This window comes from Lepidochelys kempii, chromosome 18 (assembly GCF_965140285.1).
Source record: "Lepidochelys kempii isolate rLepKem1 chromosome 18, rLepKem1.hap1, whole genome shotgun sequence".
NCBI lineage: Eukaryota > Metazoa > Chordata > Testudines > Cheloniidae > Lepidochelys > Lepidochelys kempii.
The window spans coordinates 2643395-2660389 of NC_136397.1; the positions used below are offsets into that span (position 1 = coordinate 2643395).

At 54.4% G+C, this 16995-nt stretch overlaps 1 protein-coding gene across 7 annotated transcripts in view; it reads right to left on the reverse strand.

Moving 5' to 3' along the window:
* The window catches only part of HSPG2 (heparan sulfate proteoglycan 2), a 196508-nt gene that overhangs the window by 62259 nt on the left and 117254 nt on the right, over positions 1-16995 (reverse strand). For all 7 annotated transcript variants that reach the window (XM_078849390.1, XM_078849394.1, XM_078849389.1 and 4 more), the window contains 7 exons: positions 16698-16820; positions 15727-15879; positions 14807-14949; positions 9239-9374; positions 7631-7782; positions 7118-7256; positions 6274-6413 (listed from right to left, as the gene is read on the reverse strand). In XM_078849390.1, coding sequence (XP_078705516.1) covers positions 6274-6413; positions 7118-7256; positions 7631-7782; positions 9239-9374; positions 14807-14949; positions 15727-15879; positions 16698-16820 — 986 coding nt within the window. The remainder of the gene's footprint in view (positions 1-6273; positions 6414-7117; positions 7257-7630; positions 7783-9238; positions 9375-14806; positions 14950-15726; positions 15880-16697; positions 16821-16995) is intronic.

The following is a 16995-nucleotide window of genomic DNA, read 5'->3' on the forward strand; positions in this document are numbered from 1 at the left end:
CTTGTACTTTAGCCAAGAACAAGTCTGTTACCATCTACACAGACTCTCGATATGCCTTCAGGGTGGTTCATGATTATGGGCAACTATGGAAACACCGAGGATTTCTCACTTTGGGGGGGAGGGGCAAAGATCAGTAATGGGCCCTTTGTTGGTGCTCTTCTCTCTGCCCTTCAACTCTCTTCTGCTATTGCCATTGTAAAATGTACTGCTCACCAGAAACCTTAGGATGATGTTACCAGAGGAAAAGCACTGGCAGATGCTACTGTCAGATAGGCGGCCATTTCCGGGTTTCTGGCTCCATTTGATTTTATTTTCTTCAGTTCACAGTTCCCCTCCATGCCTGCCTCTCTCCACGATTTAGCTTTTATGCAAGATTCGTCCCCAGAACCAGAGGAGGACAGATGGAAGTGGGATGGAGGTACTTTGCATCCAGATGCCTTGTGGCGCTCCCCAGATGGCTGCTTGGTGGCGCCCAAGGCTGTGCTCCCCTATCTCGCTTGTGCATCCCATGGATTGGCGAATGTGAGCAAAGGGGGGATGATTGCTTTAGTACTGCATCATTGGTATGCCCCAAATTTCTCCATTATGGCACAGCAGTACTGCAATTCTTGTCCGATCTGCCTAGCCCACAATAGCGGCAGACCAGTTCGGACAAAACCCGCTGCGCACCCCACTCCGTGGGGACCTTTTGTAAATATCCAAATCAATTTTATCAATATGCCAAAATGTTGTTCTTATGAATATGTTCTTGTTTGTGTCTGCATGTATTCTGGATGGATAGAGGCCTACCCTTGCGCCAAGGCCAATTCCCTCACCATAGCAAAAAAATTGTTAAGGGATTTTATTCCTCGGTTTGGTTTACCTCTCTCTATTAACAGTGAGTGAGGTACCCATTTTACAGGACAAATCATGCAACAGATTTGCAAGGCTCTTAACATCACCCAACACTTGCATTGTGCTCATCACCCCCAGAGTGAAGGGGTGGTTGAGCGCAAAAATGGGGAACTAAAGTACAAAGTCTCTAAGATCTGTGCTGAAACCAACCTTAAATGGCCTGATGCCTTACCCCTTGCTCTCATATATATGAGGAACACACCTACACGCAAACATGGCCTATCCCCATATAAAATCCTTATGGCTAGACCTATGCATATGCTGACTTCCCCTCCCCCACTCTCTTGCCAATTGGACCTGCAACTAAATGATGATACTGTTATGACATACTGTCAGACGCTAATTCATTGCATTAGGTCTATCCATTCACAGTTCCAAAGTGCCCTGGTGGAACCAGCTGACACACCATGCCATCCCCTTCAGCCTGGAGATTGGGTTTATATTAAGGTATATCAAAGAAAGACTTCTTTGGAACCTCGCTGGAAGGGCCCCTACGAGATCCTACTGACCACCCATACAGCAGTCAAGTGCAAGGGACTCGTTAGCTGGATCCACGCCTCCCACGGCAAGAAAATAACATCACCCTTGGACCCAGACGCTGGGGATTTTCAACCATGAGATCCAGTTCCAAAAAACAACCAGAGTGGTTGTGATGGCAACCCAGCTTCAGGCCCCAAAAGGGAACCTAGGTACAATCTCAGGAAGAGACAGAGACACTTCCCGTGATTCACCCTTATAGCTAGCTAAGGCTTCAGGCCTGCTGGTAAAGGGGACACCAGAGATCAAAGGCCAGAATAAAGCCTTTAGAAGCCCAGTGGAGAGCCTAGCGCCCGCTGGCACCCAACTGTCATGACCGACCCCGCGGTCAGAATAAAAGAATTAGCCATGGTGTGAAAATGACTGATGCCTTCTATTTGGTTTGTATGCGTAACTATGTTCTTGCTACTATTGCTGAACTTTGATGATACTGTTATGTTCTTTTAGATGCACAAAGCCACCAGCAATTTGTCAATAAATAACCCCTCTGAAGGACCAAGTAAAGTGCCAGTCACCTCTCCCTTATATGATGCTAAACCACGGATGTTCCAAAAGAAGAGGAACATCTGTTCTGCTAAAGCCAAGGCACAAGAATTCCTGACTACCAAAGACATTAAGAATTTACCATAGTACAGAAGACAGAACATTGTACATTGGCAGGGAGGAACTTGTGGGTCCCATTCTTGGGAATGTGGCATTGATTGGGTATTGGGGTTTATTTCACAGGCTGTGCCCTGTGTTTTTGGACAAGTGGCTTCACCATGCACTGCCCTCCCTAATTGGCTTCCAGACAGTGACTATCAAAAACGCCTTGCTACCACAACCATCACCCCCACCATCCCTTCCTCCATTAACCTCACCACTGCACCCGCAACCTACCCAAATGTAGATGATATCGTACATTCAAATGAAGCCCAGTGGCCAAAACCTTCACATTTAAGTGATTTATGGAAATTTTGCTCAGAAAAACTATTTAAGGTTCAGGACTGTTCATATGTAAAGAGGCTGTCGTGTGAGGTGTCTATAAAAAGGTTATGATTTGCTGGTTATGATTATGCTGTCTGTATGTGTGTACCATTTTTGTAGTTGAAGTTATGAATAGTGGCTACGTACTTGTATCTCAATGTGTTTTGATTCTAAGTAGCCTCAGTGAAGCATTTGGTCAGCGTCTTGAGAAAGGACTATTCTTAGTAAGTGCCCAATCAAGAATCCCTTAACTGACAATGGACTTTGGGAGACCTCAATCTACAGCTGAGCTTTCCTGGGAACTAACATGTAAACAATGACGTAGGCCTGTAAAGAACTGAGTCATGCATGGACATGTGGCTTGGCTATGTAACTCCATTTTGCAGCTGTGAATTCCACAGTAAGAACAAAGAGGTGTCCTTCCACGGGGCAGAGAATATAAAAGGCCCTGGAGACCCCTCCATTTTGTCTTCAATCCTGCTTCTTACTTTTGGAGGAACCTTGCTACAAACTGAAGCTCTGAACAAAGGACTGGATGACCCATCCCAGCTGTGGATGTACTCCAGAGACTTGATTTGAACCTGCAGTTTATTTCATCACTGCTACAAGCTTGAATCAAGAACTATGCCATTACTGTATGCAATTGATTCCATTTAATCAATTCTAGCTTTCATCTATATTTCTTTCCTTTTATTAATAAACCTTTAGAATTTAGATTCTAAAGGATTGGCAACAGTGTGATTTGTGAGTAAGATCTGATTTGTATATTGACCAGGGTCTGGAGCTTGGTCCTTTAGGATCAGGAGAACCCTTTTTCTTTTACTGGGTATTGGTTTTCATAACCATTCGTCCCCAGAATAAGAGAGGCACTGGTGATGATACTGCGAAACTGGAAGAACGAGGAGCACTTGTGGCACCTTAGAGACTAACATATTTATTTGAGCATAAGCTTTCGTGGGCTACAGCTCACTTCATCAGATGCATGCAGTGGAAAATACAGGAGAAACATATATATATATATATATATTACAAAGAACAAGAAAAAATGAGGGTTGCCATACCAACTCTTAACGAGACCAATCGATTAAGGTGGACTATTATCAGCAGGAGAAAAAAAACTTTTGTAGCGATAAGCAGGATGGCCCATTTCAAACAGTTGACAAGAAAGTGTGAGTAACAGTAGGGGGAAAATTAGCACAGGGAAATAGTTGTTAGTTAGTGTAATGACTCGTCCACTCCCAATCTTTACTCAAGCCTAACGCCACTAGCTGCCACCTTCAGCCCACAACTAAAACCTCTCCAGTGCATTATCAAGGATCTACAACCTATCCTGAAGAACGATCCTTCACTCTCACAGATCTTGGGAGACAGGCCAGTCCTCGCTTACAGACAGCCCCCCAACCTGAAGCAAATACTCACCAGCAACCACACACTAAAAACACTAACCGAGGAACCTATCCTTGCAACAAAGCCCGTTGCCAACTCTGTCCACGTATCTATTCAAGGGACACCATTACAGGGCCTAATCACATCAGCTACACTGTCAGAGGCTCATTCACCTGCACATCTACCAATGTGACATATGCCATCATGTGCCAGCAATGCCCCTCTGCCATGTACATTGGCCATACTGGACAGTCTCTACGCAAAAGAATAAATGGACACAAATTAGACGTCAAGAATTACAACATTCAAAAACCAGTTGGAGAACACTTCAACCTCCCTGGACACTCAATTACAGACCTAAAAGTCGCAATTATTCAACAAAAAAACTTCAAAACCAGACTTCAACGAGAAACAGCAGAACTGGAATTAATTTGCAAACTGGACAACATTAAATTAGGCTTGAATAAAGACTGGGAGTGGATGAGTCATTACACTAACTAAAAACTATTTCCTCATGCTAATTTTCCCCCTACTGTTACTCACACCTTCTTGTCAACTGTTTGAAATGGGCCATCCTGATTATCACTACAAAAGTTTTTTTTCTCCTGCTGATAATAGCCCACCTTAATCGATTGGTCTCGTTAAGAGTTGGTATGGCAACCCCCATTTTTTCATGTTCTTTATCTAATCTATCTTCCTACTGTATTTTCCACTGCATGCATCTGATGAAGTGGGCTTTAGCCCATGAAAGCTTATCCTCAAATAAATTTGTTAGTCTCTAAGGTGCCACAAGTGCTCCTCGTTCTTTCTGTTGATACAGACTAACATGGCCGCTACTCTGAAGCCTGGGAAACTGGAGTGTCTAAGGGAATTGCTTGTGTGACTGATGGTTAGCCAGTGGGGTGAGACCGAAGTCCTCTCTGTTTGGCTGGTTTGGTGTGCCTTAGAGGTGGACAACCACCAGCCTGGGGCTGTGACTGCCCTGCTCTAAGCAATTTGTCCTGAATTGCTACTCCCAGTTGTGTCCCACCAAAGCCAGCATCGTTACAATAGGCCATGTGAGATATCTTTGGAAAGGTTATGATTTACTGAATATGATTATCCTATTTGTATGCATGTATCATTTTTGTATCTGAAGTTAGGAATATTGACTATGTATCTGTATTACAAATGTGTTTACTCCTGGGGAACGCCCACTAGACAAGATGTTTTCATTTTGAAAAGCTGGGTGGAGAAGGGCCATTAGAGAAAACAACAGGCCTTAGAAGAAGCTTATTTCCCACCTGGGGAGCCTTCCTGAGGAGGCCGCAGACAGCCTCCGAGTAATGGCTGCTGTGACACGACAGGGACATGTAACCAGGTCACCTGGTGCTGGACTCTATCTTGGGACATCAGTATTTTTTCACTGACTGGCATGGGAATCAAGCTTTGAAACAAAGGGTTCCCGCCACATGCAAAAGCTATATAAGGCAGGGGAGTGACATCATCGTGGGTCTTCACAGACTCCCCACCCAAAGAGACTCCTGGAAACACCTGAGGAAGAAAGACTGACCTGGGGGAAGTGCTGGACCTAGGCTAAAGGGATTTTTAGCCTGTGAATGGAACACCTGGGGATTCCAAGCTGTAAGTTAGTGCAGCTTGCCCCTTAGGAATCTGCAGACTGCTTGTATCATCATTTAGGATAAGAATCCTCTATTCATATCCAAACTTGTTACTATATTAAGCTTAGTTTGCGGTTTTTGTTTATTTGCTAGGTAAACTGCTTTGATCTGTTTGCTGTCCCTTATAATCACTTAAAATCTAACTTTTTGTAGTTAATAAACTTGTTTTTGCTTTGTTTAAAACCAGTGTGTGGGATTCATAACTCGGCGCAGAAAACTATTGTATATTCCTCTCCACTTTGCGGGAGGGGGTAAATTTCATGAGCTTACGCTGTACAGTTCCCTGTGCAGCACAAGATAGTATAATTTGGGGTTTACACTCCAGAGGGTTTACACTCCAGAGGGGGCGTGCCTGAGTAGCTGGGAAGTTCCCTAGTTGGACCCTTCCCATGCAGGGCTGGTCACAGCTTCTGCATGTAACTGCAGCTAGGTGTATCCCTACCTGTATTGGGCTGGGCAGCTTGTCACAGCAGTGCAGTATGAAGGGAGCCCAGGCTGGTGGGTCAGGGGGCTCAATGGTACCCCAGTTTGAGGTGGCACCCCAGGGTGAACCCATCACAACGGTAACCTCCCCCTCCATGGTGCCACACCTCTTGAGGCAGGGCTCTGGAGAGACTCTCCCAGAAGCATGAGGAGGAGTAAGGTATTGTGGGTAAGCTGGACAGTGGTGCTACATTACTGGGAGGCAGCGCTGTGGAGTTACTGGTTCCCCAAGGAATTCCCAAGCAGCTATTGCTGAGGCCTGGGCATTTCAGCCCAGCTCCACACCAGAACTGGCACAGGCCAAAGCACCAGAGCCAGCCCACTGTGTTCCCACATGGTCCACTACCTGGTGGCTGTCCGGCAGGGAGCCCCCCCGCTTGTACCACATGACTGTGGCTGGCGACTGGCCTGTGACGAGGCAGTTCAAGTCCAAGGACTGTCCCTCAGTGACGGCAGAGGAGGAGGACTCGATCCGGATAGGGGGGGCTGGAAGAGCAGAGAGGGAGGGGTAGAGCCAAGAGCAGAGCATCACCAAAAGGCAGACTGGAGCAGCGCTGGCTCGGGGAGGGGTAAGAACCCTCAAGTGATTTGTAAAGCAATGGAAATGACCTGCCCGGCCCGCAGCCCCACAGGGTCAGAGCGCAGCTCTCCTAGGACTGGCAAGGCAGCTGCACGGACCTCAGGGCAACACCAAGGGGAAAGAGGGCAGCCCATGGCCCGCCCTTCACCCTCCAGTGCAGATCCACTGGGGGGGGTCTCTTGCCCCCAGAGATCAGCAGAAACTTCCAGATCTCCCCGCCCCCCCACAACAGCAACCGCTGTGCTGCCTGGTCATGCCACTGCGAGGCTGGTTCCCCTGGGGAAAGCACCAAGGGCAACTGTCTGTGAGAGCAGATCCCTGTGGCACACTCCCTGCAGCCTGCACCCGTCTGCACAGGCTCCTCCACTCACCTGTGGAAGGGGAATGGTGGCCCCGAAACCTGCCATGTGCAGCGGGCAGGGTGCGGAGGGCAGCATCTGAAGGGGCAAGGCAGGGTCTGGAAAGCACATCACCTGGGGCCACAGCGGGTCAGAGCCATCCCTCACCCAGTGGATGCCAGAGCATCGCTCACAGGGACCCCTGGTACCAGGGCAACAAGAGCAGGGAACTCCTGCCCCCAAGCCAGCCAGCACACACAGCTCAGCCTTACCATGTGGGAAGCCGGCGCTGTGCTGGACAGTAACTGGGATGGAGGCCTCATGGGGGCTGGCACCAATGCTCACGCGGCAGACGTACTCACCCGAGTCGGCCGCCGAGACCTGAGAGATGCGCAGGTGGGAGCCAGAGACCTGGCAGGGAGATGGGTGGGAGAGAGGGAATTCAAGGGGGAAGAGAAGAAAACAGACCTGAGCTTAACCCTCAGCCCCACTGTGTCCCCTGCCCAGCCCCCTTGAAAATCCCAGGGACTCGCTGGGCCTCAGCCTGAGAATGACTGGCCTCTCATTTCTGCATCCTCCCATCTCCGTGTTCTCAGAGAATGACACAGCTGCCCGCCTGCCCTGGGATAAGGAAAAGCCTCCTTGGGATCCATGAACATCTGTGCCAGGACCTGAGGGAGTCCACACAGGGGCTCTGCAGTGCCACAGGCCACATCCCCAGCGGGGATGAACTGGTGCAGGTCCGCAGCTGTCCGTGGAGTCACACTGATTTCCTACAGCTGTACCTGGTGTCTGGCTGGCAGGGAGCCCCCCCGCTTGTACCACGTGACCGTGGCTGGTGCCTGGCCCGCGACGAGGCAGTTCAGATCCAGGGTCTGTCCCTCGGTGATGGAAGATGACGAGGCCTCGATCCGGATGGGGGGCGCCACGCCCGAGGCTGGAAGAGCCAGGACAGGGTGGAGAATCCCTGGGTTAATCAGCTTAGCATGGATCAATAGCTAAGAGTTCATTTAAAGCCCAGCAGCTCGTCTACCAGGGCCCACAATGCAGCCCACACGTCCTCATGCCTAGCTACTGCAGCCTAGCATGGAATTATTCATCGTTCGCGTTATCTGCAGGTGCCCTGTCAAGGACAGGCCTCTGCGTGCCAGGTGTTGCACAGCCACAGAGCAGAAAGGTGGGGGCCCGGCAGTCAAAATGCATTAGCAATGGCTCATTTTCTTGCAGCCCCCCGGAGGGGGCTGGCTGTGCTGGGCTCTCGCAGGCCAAAAGCTGGAGATGCTTGGCCTTTTCCGGCTGATCTCCCAGTTGGTCACTTATTTCAAGTGACAGTGCCTGGTGGCAGCACCAAGAACCTCCCCGCAGAAGAGGCAGGATCATGGCAGCCTGAGCTGGGAGCCACTCTCTGTGATCAGTGCTCGGTCAGGTGCCAGTGACCCTTCCCCTGGCATGCTGCCAGCTCCTTGTGGGCCTCAGGGCTGTTTGTACCCAGGCCCCTTTTGCACAAGCATCTGTGCCATGGGGTTTTACTAGCATGAGCTCAAACGCCCCCCCAGCCACTCACAGGGGGAGACTGAGCTATGTTCCTTCAAGCATTCGCCCCCAGAGACGAGTCACGCAGCCTCAGTTCCACCAATCGGGAGCAGAGGGGTGACACCACGTGACCGATCAGGCCCAGCACAACTACGCAAGGCAGCTCCGAGTTCTTGCCAGTGTCACTTCTTACCCTACCAGGGGCATTCTGTACTTAGCAGCCCCAGAGTGACTCCGGGCTCCGCCAGTGCCAACAGTTAATACCCCAGCAGCCACCGCACAGCAGGGGTCCACAGCCAAGCTGGGCTACTGTGACAACGCCCCTGAATGGGTCCCCGCAGGGACTGAACCGGAGTCTTGGGATATCACAACAGGACAGTCAACGGCTTGAGCTAACAACCCAGCTCCAGCAGCTTGGGGCAGGGAACAGTGCACTTGGGAAGCTCTTCACGGGCCTGGTCACTAGAGGGAGGCAGGGCTGCGAGCCTGGGGTCCGCTCTCCATACACTGAACACAGGCTGGTTTGCAGGATCAGTGCAGAGCCCTTTCATGGGGGCAGACCCCCCAAGATGCTTCCCCCTCCTCTTAGCCCAGGCTAAGGGAGCAGATTTTCTGTGGGAGCCTCTTGTTAAAGTCCTGGAAGCACCAACAGCTGGAGAGAAGCTGCTGGAGCTGAAAGGCAAGGGCCTTGCCCCCTCCTGGGCCCTGCCCTGGGGAGCTACACACCCTCCAGCTGGATGGCATGTGGTTGATGCCCAATGCTGCGCTGCCCAGCATGTGCCAGGGCAGCCCTGCAAGTGGCCCAGTCGGCCGGCACATCCCTAGTGGTTAGCAGTGAAAGCCCATCCCTGGGCCCCTACCTCGTAGCACCACCACCTCGATCCTGGCGCTGCCGACACCGGCTGGGCTGGTCCCGATGCACAGGTAGACCCCGCTGTCAGCAGCCGTGATGGAGGGGATCACCAGAGTGGCGATGTCGGTGCGCTCCGAGCGGGACTGCAAACACAGCAAGGGAGCAGTCAGGGCTGGGGTCCCGGGGGCACACACCAGGCACATGCTCCAGGTGTGCAGGGAGAGGGGAGGGCACCTGGGACCCCATCCCCATTGTGCGGGGTCACAGCAGGGCCCACTGACGAGACCATTAATCAGTGCCCAGAAGACAGCACAGCAATTTAGCAGGAAAGGGGCTACTGGGTGGCCATCTTGGTTACTGGCGGTTTGTCTGGGTGGTACAGGGCCTGTGGGAGGTGGCTCTCTGTCCCTCAAAGTAGCACCCTGGAACCCCCATATTCACATGTCAAATAATTATGATCTATTTCCCACAAGCATGCTGTGACGTTTGACTCCATATTCTTTAGGAAAATATGCTTATGATATGAATATTATATAACTGAGACATACTTTAAGCAAGATGGATCATGTGAGATATCATTGGAAAGGGTATGATTTATTGGATGTGATTATCCAATTTGTATGCCTGTATCAGTTCTGTATCTGAAGTTAGGAATATTGACTATGTATCTGTACTTCAACTCTGCTACTTTGGGTGATGCCCACTGCTAACACTTCAGGTACAACAATGGAAAAGCCAGACAGGGCGGATGGCCCATCAGTGAGGACAATGGATTGTGAAATCTTGGCCTTCCTGCAGAATCTCCGTACTGCCACTGACTCATGGACGCTGTGATATTACAGAGTCAGAAGGTCTTCTCACCTGATACTAAACATTACCTGGGACTTCTGGTAACTTTCCCCTGGAAGGGAAGGGGGATCAAGTTTGGGAAACGAAGGATTCCCGCCTTATGTAAATCCTATTTAAGGATGGGGAGGAAGGCAAACGGGACCCCTCCTCTCCATGGCCTGTCTGCCCAAGAAGAAAGACTGCTTTAAAGCCACCTGAAGGGAAGGCGGGTGGGAGTCCAGACTGAGACAGGGATCCAGTCTGAAAAGAAATATAACTGGAACTCTGAACTACAGAAACTTTGCAATCTGCCTAAAATAACATTTAGGGTAAGAAATTACATTGTGTAACCTGTTTCTTAAGTATACTGAGCTTAGCTTGTGTACTTTGGTTTATTTGCTCAGTAATCTGCTTTGTTTTGTCAGTTACCTCTTATATTCATTTAAAATTCACCTTTTGTAGTTAATAAACTTATTTCTTGTTTATAATATAACCCAGTTTATGTAATTTCTAACTGCGGGGGGGGGGGGGCAAGAAGTTGTGCATATCTCCTTCCATGGTGAGGGAGGGGGCGAATTTCATAAAACCTTTGGGTTTGTACCCCTTAAACGGAATGGGCACTAGAGTGCTGAGGCGAGCCCCGAAGGCTGAATCTTCCCAGAGCAGATCTCTGTCTCTATGTGCAGTTGGGCGTGGCCCTGCCTCTGTGCTTGGCTGGAACAGGCTTGTGGGCCTACCCCAGCCAGGCCAGGTAAAGGGGACCCAGACTGGCAGAATAGGCTGATTCAGTGGCATCCCAGCACATAAGGTGACACCCCAAAAGGCCCAAACCTGTCACACATGCCATGTAAAATATCATATGAAAGCTCATGATCTGCTGAAATCCACTGTTCTGTCCAAACCTGTATATCGTTAATGTGTATGAAGTTATGAGATTTTGCTGTATGGTTGTTACTGAAATATGGTGTAAGTCTGAGACTCTCTACTGCTAGGTGGTGACCCACTCCCTGGGGAGTGTTATGCGACCATTAATCAGCAGGGGAATTATAAACAAGGAATTTACAATACTTGTAAGAGGGCTGCACAAGCATCACACAGTGGGGGATTGCTCAACTCTGTGACACAGCAAAGCCCGCCAGGACATGTCTGGGCTAGTGTTTTCCAGGCACATGAACTGAGGATATAAAATAGGGGACAGTGGCATCATTCTTTCACCTTTCTCCTCCCACACCTACACTGGAAGCAACAAGAATGCTGGGAAGACAAAGACTTCAACTGAGGAGATTGGTCCCAGGCTCAAGGGAGAAGCCTGTGTATTAAGAATTGTATCATCCAGTGTGGTGACAAAACTGCTTGATCCAAATATTGCCGAGTGTAATAAGGTTTCAGATATAGACTGAGTGCTTACCTTTTATTTTCTTTTGTAACTAGCTCTGACCTTTTGTGCCTACCACTTGTAATCACTTAAAATCTATCTTTCTGTAGTTAATAAATCTGTTTTATATTTTACCTAGAACAGTGTGTTTTGCTTCAAGTGCTTGGGAAATCTCAGCTCAGTTTACAAAGGCTAGTGTGTGTCCTCTCCACATTGAAGGAGGGGTGGACTGGGTATTAAACATACACTGGTCAGGTACAGTTCTGGGGTGCAAGGCTGGAGAGCTGGAGGGAATTGGCTGGTGGCTTTCTCTGTGTGATCCATGAGTGGCTCAGGGAGCATTCATGCGATCTAGCTGGGTGTGGGACTCCACATGCTGATGGCTGAGTGATAACAGTGCCCAGAAGGGTTTGTTGCTTGTCACTAGCAAAGCATTGTGAGCGACAACCCAGGCTGGAGAGTTAAGGGGGCACAGCGGTATCCAAGTTCCAGGTTGTACCCTAGTGATCCCGTAGGGTTGCCAGGCATCCAGTTTTCGACCAGAATGCACAGTCGAAAAGGGACCCAGGAGGCTCCAGTCAGCACCAGTGACTGGGCCTCTAAAAGTCCAGTCCGTGGTGCAGTGGGGCTAAGGCAGGCTCCCTGCCTGCCCTGGCTCCACGCAGCTCCCCTAAGCAGCCAGCATATCCGGCTCCTAGGCACAGGAGCAGCCAGGGGGCTCTGCGTGCTGCCCCCGCCCTGAGCGCCAGCTCCACAGTTCCCATTGACCAGGAACCACTGCCAATGGGAGCTGTCGGGGTGCCACCTGCAGCTGTGGGCAGCACATGAAGCCCCCTTGCCGCCTCTCCACCTAGAACTGGACATGCCGGCGGCTCCAGGAGCCGCCTGAGGTAAGCGCCGCACCCCAAACCCCCTCCTGCACCCCAACCCCCTTCCTCAGGTCTGAACCCCCCCCCCCCCACACACTCTAACTCCCTCCCAGAGCCCACATCCCACACCCCTTCCTGCACCACAAACCCTTCATCCCCGGCCCCACCTCAGAGCCTGCACCTCCAGTCGGAGCCCGCACCCCCTCCTGTACCCCAACCCCCTGCCCCAGACCTGAGCCCCCTCCTGAACCCCAAACCCCTCATCCCCGGCCCCACCTCAGATCCCACACCCCCAGCCGGAGCCCTCTCCCCTCCCACACCCCAACCCCCTGCCCGAGCCCAGTGAAAGTGAGGGAAAACGAGCCACCGAGGGAGGGGGAATGTAGTGAGCAGGGGGTGGGGCCTCAGAAAAGGGGAGGGGCATTAGGGCAGGGGGCGGGGCAAGGGTGTTCAGTTTTGTGCAATTAGAAAGCAGGCAACCCTACGATCCTATCACAGGGGGACCCGGTGTGGCTCCCTTCAGAGGGGCCGGGGGGTGGGGGAACCTGGGCATGGTGAGCTGCATCCTGTTTGTGCTGGGGCCCGGGCCTCTGGTGGGGATGTCAGCGGGCTCTCCTGGGCTAGCCCACTGCACAGCAAGGATCTCCTGCCAGCCTGGGCTGGATGGTACCAAATCACCCCCCTCCTCAGGAAGCAGTGGCGCCCGTGAACGCGTGGCCAGGGCACTCTGCTGGAGCTAACGGAGCGGCTCCCGGGGCCTGGGCTGCTGACGTGCTGTGATCCCTAGCGCCCTGAGCCAGTGAGGGAGGAACAGCCATCAGGCAGAGCTGGCAGAGGAAAGCAGGAAGCCAGTGCCCAGCCCAGCCAGCCATGCCAAGCACAAGAGCAAGCGAGCTACCTGCCAGAGCTCCTGGACCCGCTGCTGTATCTCCTCCAGGCTGGTGCCTTGGAAGTGAAGGAAACCGTAGGCAGAGAGAGTCTGGCAGAGAGAGGGTGGCAGAGTGACAGAGCGACAGCAGCCGGTGGGGGGGGGTGCCCGCGTGCGTGACCGTGGCCATGCGTGAGAGTCTGCAAGGCCCGTCCTGCGACCGGCCTGTCCGGTGGGAAGTGGCTCCCTCATGGGAACAGGGCTGGGAGCTGGCACCAGCAACAAAGCCCTGAGACCCCTGGGGCCCTAGGTCCCGGCCAAGGAGCCAGACTGGCCTGGCTCAGCCCAAAGATGCTGAGACACAGCCTGAGCCCCTGCCCATGGGGCCAGTCCCTGCTGCCTGCGCTCCTGCCCCTATGACATGGGGTGCACACCTCAGGGGCTGCACTGGGCTCTGGCCCTGACCAAGTGGGGGAGGCCCCTGCCCATGGAGGTCCCTACTCAGGGACTGGGAGAACCAATGGACTGCCTGCATCTGGCCTTGCTGGGGCGTAGAGCTTCCGCACCAACGTCACAGGCTGGATCCACCGCAGCCCCCAACCTGCCGGGCCCCACGCCCCAACCCCCAGCACCACCCCCAACCTGCCAGGCCCCACGCCCCAATCAATGGTATCCACTCCCAATCTGCTGGGCCCCACGCCCCAACCCACAGCACCCATCGCCAACCTTCCGGGCCCCACGCCCCAATCCACGGCACCACCCCCAGCCTGCGGGGCCCCACGCCTCAACCCACGGCACCACCCCCAACCTGCCGGGCCCCATGCCCCAATCAATGGTATCCACTCCCAATCTGCTGGGCCCCACGCCCCAACCCACGGCACCCATTGCCAACCTGCCAGCCCCATGCCCCGACCAATTTCACCCATCCCCAACCTGCTGGACCCAACACCCCAATCCACGGCACCACCTCCAATCTGCGGGGCCCCGATCCCCAACCAATGGCACTCATCCCCAGCCTGCTGGGCCCCACATCCCAACCCACGGCACCACCTGAAACCTGCTGGGCCCCGCACATCGACCAACGGCACCCATCCCCAACCTACAGCAACCATCCCCAACCTGCCGGCCCAACGGCCCAACCCACAGCACCCACCCCCAACATGCTGGGCCCCACGCCCCAACCAATTTCACCCCCCCCCAACATGCTGGGCCCAACACCCCAATGCATGGCACCACCCCCTATCTGTGGGGCCCCACGCCCCAACCAGTGGCACTCATCCCCTGCCTGCTGGGCCCCAGGTCCAAACCCCCGGCACCACCCAAAACCTGCCAGGCCCCACACCTCGACCAACGGCACCCACCCCCAATCTGCTACACGAAACACCCCCAACCCACAGCACCCCTAACCTGTGGTACCCCCAAACCACAGCACTCCCAATCTGCTCGGTCCCCATGGCCCACCTCTGAGCATTTCGAACCCTGGCACTCCCATATCGCAGGGCCCCACAGTACAATCACTGGCTCCCTGTACCCCTTCCCCCCCAGAATGGCTATGCCCCCAGCATACACCCCCAACACAGCCCGTCCCACACCCCTGCCCCGTCCCCAGAAGGTCTGTAGGCCTGGGCATGTTACCTGGGGCGGGAGGCTGCCCCCTTGCTTCTCCCAGGTGATGGTGGCAGTGGGGGAGCCAGCAGCCCTGCAGTACAGTCTCACTGTGCTGCCCTCCTGCACCTCTGTCCTCTCCGGGCTCACCTGTACCTGCAGCACGCTGGAACCTGCAAACAGCCAGCGGGTTAGAGCTGCAGGGGGTTCGGGGAGAGCCCTGGCTGGGTCACAGCAGGGCCAGCCTGGCAAGTGTGACGTCACCCATCTCCCACCCCACTCTTCCCCACGGCACCTCTCCACCCTTCGCAGCACAAGCGAATGGGGGACACTGCGTCCCACCCTGCAATCCTTCCACCACTCAGCCCGCCCCTGAGCCTCACCGTACTCTGTCCACGGCACACGCTGACCGCCCGTCCCTGCCCCCACCGTACTCTGTCCACGGCACACGCTGACCACCCGTCCCTGCCCCCACCGGACTCTGTCCAGGGCACATGCTGACCGCCCATCCCTGCCCCCACCGGACTCTGTCCACGGCACACGCTGACCGCCCGTCCCTGCCCCCACCGGACTCTGTCCATGGCACACGCTGACCGCCCGTCCCTGCCCCCACCAGACTCTGTCCATGGCACACGCTGACTACCCCCTACCAGAAAGGTCCAACGTCCCTGCTTGAACCACTAGCCCATCCTGCATCCCTGCTCCCACTGCTGCTGCTCTAGTCCATGACAAGAGGCCAAAGTGTGTAGAACTTGGTGTGTAGAGTCAGCACCTGGTGCAGTCCCCGGACAGCGAGAGCAAGGGTTGCTTCTGGGGTCCTGCTGCTGCTCCTTTGGTCTGGAGACGCAGAGCTCCATGGAAGGGCTGGTCTCCCTGTACGACCCCTGGCTGGGGCAGGCTGGGTGAGATCTCTGGGTCAGGGCAGGCAGCACCCGCCACAGTGTACGTACCGTGCACTTGCAGGAAGGCCCGGGCCACGTGCTGCCCAGCACTGCTGCGCACACGGCAGAGATACTCCGCCTCGTCCGAGGGCTCCACAGCGGGGAAGCGCAGGGTCCCTCCCTGGATCACGGCTTTGCGGGACATGATGCCAGCTCGTCCTCCTGCAGTGAGCCAGACCAGGAGAGAGACAGCAGTTAATGCCCCCTCTCTCAGCACCCCAGCCTTGCACAACCTGCCTCACCCCCACCCAGGGCCAGGGGCCCGGAGAGCAGCCGGGCTCACAGTCCGTGGCCGGCCTGGCACAGCACGGCCTGGTCACGCATGCCCCGGGGTTAGGGGCCTGGAGAACAGCCCCTGGCAGCCCATGCTGGGTAGCTGGAGCCTGGCATTGCAACGCAATGGGGTACATGTGAGCATGTCGCCCTCTCGTGGCCAGCCCCAGGCACTACAGCAGCCTGCTGTCTACCCAAAGCTGATGAAGGGACTCCTCCGGCTCAGGTGCGAGGGGCTAGGACTCCCCGTCCCCTGTTCAAACCCCTGTCTCCTGCTGACGCAGCCTCAGGCCTGGGCAGCAGGTGAACCCCTGCTCAGGGCGGCTAGCCCACAGCCCTACCCCTTCCGCTTAAGGTCCCGCCTCAGCCCTGAGCCCCCCTCCCAGGCTCCCTGTGGCCGGAGGATCCCCGACTGGCTTCTGGGAGAGGGGGACTGAGGGTGGGGCCTCGGGGCGGAGCCACGGCCTGGCTTAGCATCCCCTGATACCTGCTGCCCATGGCCACAGGCCACAGTCAATGGGATCTAGTCTAGTGGTTTGCAGAGCATCTCAGCTGCCTTGTCCCAGTCCTGGGCCTCCGAGTGGCCAGGCGAACATGGAAGCCTGGCAGGCAGGAGGTATGGCCGGCACGGGGAAGTGCTGACAGCCCCATCGCCACAGCTCCCACGGTGTTCCACGCCTGGCCAGAAGCGGGTCTGCTGCACCTACCGATCCACTCTACGGTGGGCGGGGGGCTCCCGGTGGCAATGCAGCGGAACTCAGCCGGCTGGCCTGGCTGGACCGTCAGCTGTGCTGGCTCGATGGTGGCCATGGGCAGGACAGCGGTGGCAGCTGCGGCAAGAAGTACAGCGGGTTAATCACTTTGTACTAGCAGGAAACTTGGAGAGCCCTGTGGCAGGGGCTGCAGGGTGCTCCAGTCTCCTAGACCTGCTGCCTACTCAGGGCACCCCAGGGCTGTATGGACCCCAGGCCTGGCCTACCTGGGACATCCCAGCTCTCATCTACA